Source organism: Lactuca virosa, chromosome 1 (genome assembly GCF_052849685.1).
Source record: "Lactuca virosa cultivar CGN04683 chromosome 1, Lactuca_virosa_CGN04683_v6, whole genome shotgun sequence".
Classification (NCBI taxonomy): Eukaryota; Viridiplantae; Streptophyta; class Magnoliopsida; order Asterales; family Asteraceae; genus Lactuca; species Lactuca virosa.
In genome coordinates, this window is record NC_136426.1 from 171,191,901 (window position 1) to 171,198,386 (window position 6,486).

The window sequence follows — 6,486 nt, forward strand, 5'->3', positions numbered from 1 at the left end:
CCAATAATAATTAATTACATCAATAGTTTAAACATGCAATATAAACATAAGGTATAAACATAAATATTTTATTTAAAAATGATAATTTTTTATTAGATGATAACTAATAATAAAAGATAATAGTTATTTACATGTAAGAAACTACTAGTCAAAAATGTTATTTATCGTTGCCGTTTTGCGCGAGCACAAATCTTTTATATATATATATATATATATATATATATATATATATATATATATATATATATATATATATATCACCGTTTTCTTAGCGGTAAAAGTGGAGATCATGTTGTTTCGAAAGGTTGCTTTCCCGTCAGCAATAAACCTTTGTTTTCTCTGTTTATTACTATCAGATTTCCAAACAACCTCCTTTTTCTTTTGTTATTCTATTACAGGTAAAGTCTTAAAAATCATAACTACATACCCATCATCCAAATCGTCTTCTTACACTGAAAGTTCATTTATGCTAGATTCCTGTAGACGAAGATCATAACTTCATACAATCCGTTCTTCTAAACGAAACCGTCTTCTTATTAAGATCATAACCTACCAAGAAATTCATCTGTGCAAGATTTCCGAAAATGACAACACCATCTACCGGAGCAAACGCCAAGCAAATCGAATCATTGCCTATTTGAACAAAACTGTTCATCGGATCCAACTCCAAATCCGCCCCATTAAAATGAGCCACCATCACCGGAAGATCAGCCATCACTTCTAACCGGTTGTAACACAACCTCAGATTATTTTCCCGGTCAGGACTAACCGGCACAATATCTTTCATCGTATGTCTCACGGCCAACTGTAGCCGATTGTAGAACTCTTCAGGAAAAAAAGTCAAAGATGTTCCGGAATCAATAATGATATTACCCTCCACAGAAGTAGGTTTCGTGGTGTAAAAATCAACACGTTGTCCTCCGACTGTAATCCCTTCAAAGTTAAGGTAGTAAAAGGTGCCAGGGCCGTAGCCGGAAAGTATAGGGGTGGAAACCACCCCATCTCCGGAAACCATGGCAGCATCACCAAAGTACATTTTACTTGATCTTTCCACATGAGGAAACATCTGAACAAGACAATATGAAAACTTCCCTTTAATGGAAGACCCCATTTGTGTAATGAGAGAAAAAGGCCCCCCTCCGAGCCCGATTATTCCACTTTGGTCGTCAGTAAACATGCCCGCATTTCTGTGCCCACACCCGAACATGACACGTGGATACGCCAACGAGTCGCCATCTGTATCTGATTGGAGTGTAACAGTCTCCGTCGCTAGCTCTCCGGAGCTATACGAAAGATCTCCATACACGACTAGATACAAACAAGTGTTGTCGGATGTGGTGCAAGATCTCATTGGAACCAACATGCAAGACTTGGAGTCACACGTTATCGAGTTATAAGTGGAGGAATTGTCGGGTCTGTAGATAGGAAGCTTTTGGTTGAAACAATAAGAACAAGGTTCACATTGTGTCCATATTATGTCACTCCCTGTATCAGCAGCTCCGATGATTTCTTGAGGTGGAGTGCCGATTGATATCTTCATGAGATAATCAGCTAACTGAGGGTTGGGAAAGATATTAGTGACGCCGGAAAGCATGGAGTTGAAAAACTGAGCACGGTGGATGGAGCGGTTGAAGGCGGCAACCACTCTCCGGGAGACTGTGAGAGAAGGATCGTAAAAGGGAGACAATGGGGAGTCACGGTGGATGAGATCGATACTGAAGCCAAGACTCATGGACCGTACGAGAAGCAATAAACCTAAGAAATATAATAATACCCATATCGTAATTGTGTTCATGGTTTGTTTATGAAAGAAGAGATCTTGATGCATGGAGTATTTAAAGAAGCACATTTTATTTGTTCAACTTCTTTTCTTTCTTTTTTTCGCGAGTTGATTCTTTTTTTTTTTTTAACTAAAAACAAAATTTTTGTTCTTATGATTGGCCATGGCCTGGCAAACGATTTTTTTTCAGCAAAATCACTCATACATCAGACTACAAAATATCATTTGAAAGCTGTACAACATGTAGTCCAGAAATATAGTAGTCTCAAATTATTATTCTTCGCATTAAAAAAAAATACATGCACTCTGATCCTCCTCTACCGCTTTTGATCACATCTTCCACATGAGTTGTATATTTTTGTTTTCTGATGTTCTTTTCTCCCTTCACTTGAATTCTATATTGTTTTAGTAAACCCCAAAAACCAGATTTTGTCCTTCAAGTTATTTCCGATTAGTTCTCGAAAAAGTCGTGTGACACTGAGAATGTTGACTTTTCTAATTAAAATGTAACTAAATGAAATTGGGAAAAGTTGAAGGGGATTGGTTGTGGTGAGACCAATTCAATTTAAACATAATTTAAATGTATATTATGGGGTGCTCGGGATTGAGTTTTAAAACAAAAACTACCTCATCCTGTTTGACGATCTACTAGAGAGATAAGAACTCTAGCTATGTTATGCTCATTAGCAACTACCTGTTACTAACGGATAATAGTGAACGTGACAGAAGCCTTGATGATGAAAGACTCCATACAGTGGAAAAAGGTCGTGGAAGAAGAGTTGAACTCACTTGACAACAACCAATACTTTGTCCTTGGTCAAGCTACCAACAGGAAAGAGAGCACTACATAACAAGTGAGTGTTTGGGTCAAAATGATATAGATAACAACATGATGTACATAACTTGATTAGTGGTTTAAGGGTTCTAGTAGAAAGTGGGGTCAACTACAATTATATATTATCTCCAGTTGTGAAGATGACTACTATAATATTAATTTTGGGTATAGTAGTTGCAGAAGATCTCCATCAAGAGTTGTTAGATGTGAAAATAACTTGTTGAAATGGTGACATGGATGAAGAAATCAATATGACACAACCAATGGGTTTTCTTACAGTTAGCATGGAAAACTTGGTGTTCAAGTTGAAGAAAAGTATGTATGGTTTAAAGCAAACTCCAAGACAATGGTACTTGAAGTTTGATTTCTTCATTTAAAAGAACGGGTATAAGAAATTGGAGATGGATCACTAGTGTTACCTAAAGAAGTTTGGATCCTCATATATCATCCTTTTACTTTGTGTTGACGACATATTGATTGTTGGATCAGACATGTGGGAAATCAATAGGATGAAGAGACAATTGTCTAGAGAGTTTGAGATGTAGGACCTAGGGGCTGCTAAGTAATGGATTTTAGGCATAAGCATAGCCAAATATAGATTTGCTTATGCTTGAAGCTTTCTCAAGAAAAGTACATACATGAAGTTCTATAAATCTTCAGCATGGCAGATGCAAATGCCCCAAGTACACCTTTGGTTAGGCATCTGAGACTATAAGATAAACAATCTCCAAGATTGAAGAAAACTAAAAAGAAGTGTCTAAAATTCCTTACGCCTTAGCAGTTGGTAGTTTGGTGTATGTTATTGTGTGCACTAGACCAACCATTGCTCATGGAGTAGGAGTTGTGATTCGATTGATGTCTAATCCAGGAAGAGAGTATTGGGAAAGAAATGGTCGCTATGCTACTTGAATGGTAGTACCGAGGTTGCCTTATGCTTCATAAGAAAAGTGATAGTTTTGGAAGGTTTTTTTCTATATTGATTTGAGAGGTTTCATGGATTTAGGAAATAACACAACCGAGTATGTGTTAGTAATCGGGGGTACAACAATCATTTGGATGTCCAAGTTACAAAAGAGTGTTGCTCTTTCAATAATAAAAACAAAGTGCATTGCTATTGAAGAAGCAAGCAAGAAACTTATATAGTTGAAGAACTTTCGATTAGCAATTCAGATGCAACAGGAAGAATGTGTATTGCATTGTGACAACCATAGTACAATATATTTGGAAAATAATATGGTTTTTCATAGTAGGACGAAATACATCTAGATGATGTACCACTTTATCAAGCAATAGATACATGATGGTACCTTAAACCTAAAGAAGATCCTTGGTACCATTTGGGACATAAGGTTTCGATCTAGCCTATTGGATGTAGTCCAAATAGTGGTTGCATCATTTTTGGAACAACATCATAGTCTGGTTTCTTGTTCCCTTCACCCCTCGTTGTTACATCTACTCAAATTTTGTTGATTTTTCCTATCTATGTTTCTAGATCTACTTCTTACACTTTAGGTTGTTTTGACAATAAAAAAAGATTTCTTTGTCTTTTATTTTTGTTTGGTTCAGTATGATTGTTGTATGTGTTTTTCTCCGTCCTCACTCGGTTTCTTATTATTATATATGTATTTTCTACTATGTTTCCTTCAATTTCTTTTATAAAGGACATTGTCATCGTTGTGTCTGATACGGCTGCTTTCGGAGTTTGAATAAACATAGGCATCATGTGAATTGGATTGTATGAAGTATGTAGGAGTGGCGTTGAGGTTGTGTTATTTTCCATTATGCTTTGTCGTTCTTTTTACATTGTGTTCTGAATGGTTCCAATGTTGCTACGTCAGTATTCACGTAGAAGAATAGTGTTTCACCAATCTCATAGTGGACGTAGAACATGATAGGAAACAAAGGAGCTCTAGATCATCACCGGATGAGGATGCAGTAATACTCTTTGAAGCCTAAAATAGACAATGAATCATGATAATATTGTAAGAGAAGTTTATATAGCATATTTGTATATAATTTATGACCTTTTCTCATATTGCCTTTTATCTATGTTATTGCATGGTTTATATAGGTGGTGTATGTGTATGGTAATGATGGTGCCAGTATGTGGCATATTATTGTTTATAAGTGACATGCCTAGTAGGTAATTGTTGTATTATAATCTTTTAGGGTGTCGTCCAAACTCCTAATTTAGTGGTTTTTGACTAAGCATGTTTATCTCATTGGTAGTGTTTACTGTAATTCGAGCTTCTATCCGAACAATGCATTCGACCTCGACTGTTGTAACGTTTCCATATGGCTTCGGCTAGCCGGATGGTAGGGTCCCCTATCAACAATGTTATTTCTTCCTTAAGCTTTGTACATATCCCACATTTACAAGTTGGTTGTATCTTTGTATTTATTTGTTGGAAGAAAATATTGTGTTCTTGAGTTACTTTATATTCTATTGTTATTTAAATCAAAGCATTATGTTATTGTAGTGATGTTGATTATGATGGCATGTGCGGAATAAGAAAACAATGAACTAACGAATCCTTTAAGATCATCAATTCGTCCTTCCCAACTCCAAATTTAGCAGATTTTGTCAGCAATCACTTCAACCCATTGCTAACGAATCCTTCACTATAAAATCTTCGATTATCGACATCAATCGGCAAGCCTTCGTTTTTAACACCAAAACCTTCGTTTTCATGACAAGGCCTCAAAAATCAAAATCGAATCAACTAAGCATTCGTTGTCAAACAATCGAATCTTCCAATCACTAGCAAACCACAACAGATTTGACATCAAGCCTTCGTTCTACAAGTTTTCGCTATCAAATGACAAAAATCCAATCACGTTTCGTTCTACAGGTCATCGATTTCAAATACTAACATTATCAAACCCATTCGATTTCACAGCTCAATCGACTTCTCAAAACCTTCCCAGTTTGTTAGCCAGGCCGATGTTTATTCATCCCCAAATCATCGAATGATTTTAACACAAGCTTCGCTTGTTGGTACTAACCCAAAACATGTTCATTTCCAGTTCATCAACATTTCGTTTTTACAAATTACCAGCCAACGATCATTCTCACATTCGATCCTTGACACCGGTCGCTTCGAAATCTTCGTCCCCATATCATGACGTTTCCAATATCAATCAAATAGACCATTGATTCGTGCGACACAAGATCATCAATCGATATCTAAACTCCCTTCGAAATCAAAATTACCCAAGTCGATTTCCAGGATACAAATAAGAACATCATCATAGCCTTCGTTATAATATCTTCCCAATCAAACATCAACACCGTCTTCGTTGTCGACAAACCTAAACATAAATCGATACTCAAACTTTCGAACATTGACTCCAAAATCAACATCAACACAATTTCAAAGTCGTTCTTATGCCATCGACTCCAAACCTCAACTCAAGCCTTCCATTGAACATTAAAATCAATTTTGATAAAAAAAATGATTTCAATTTTGACTTTCAGAAACTCATTTGACTTTCACACATCAAATGTAAATCAAAGATTTAGGCTTCAATCGACTCAAATCAAAACCAAAATACAACATTCAACTTTGATTTCGATTTCAATAACCCAACAGTCAAAATCGAAATTGATCCCAAGAACATCCGATGTGAATGGCAACTATCTATCATCATCGGTTCGTAAGGAACACAGTCAAGAACATAAGAATGTACAAGTACTTGAAGCGTATGAGACTAAACAAAGGAAATACTTCATATCCAATTTCGATTTTGATCCAGTCACATTTGGGCTTAAAAACGATACTATCGGATCATAAAAGAATTGATTGGGCTCACGAAAGTCGATCAATGAACAGTGACATTCAAAATTTTGATGTGGGCTCAAGAATGATAT

General features: G+C 36.1%; 1 protein-coding gene across 1 annotated transcript; it reads right to left on the minus strand.

Annotated features, from left to right (window-relative positions):
• Window positions 1–490: 490 nt before the first annotated feature.
• Window positions 491–1,795, minus strand: LOC145123876 (aspartic proteinase CDR1-like). Its single transcript, XM_079059073.1, has one exon. It carries the CDS (start codon window positions 1,793–1,795, stop codon window positions 491–493), a length of 1,305 nt encoding a protein of 434 aa, XP_078915199.1.
• Window positions 1,796–6,486: the final 4,691 nt, after the last annotated feature.

Coding starts and splice junctions, on each gene's coding strand:
- LOC145123876 (XM_079059073.1), bottom strand. CDS start 1,795: ATGAACACAATTACGATATGGGTATTATTATATTTCTTAGGTTTATTG.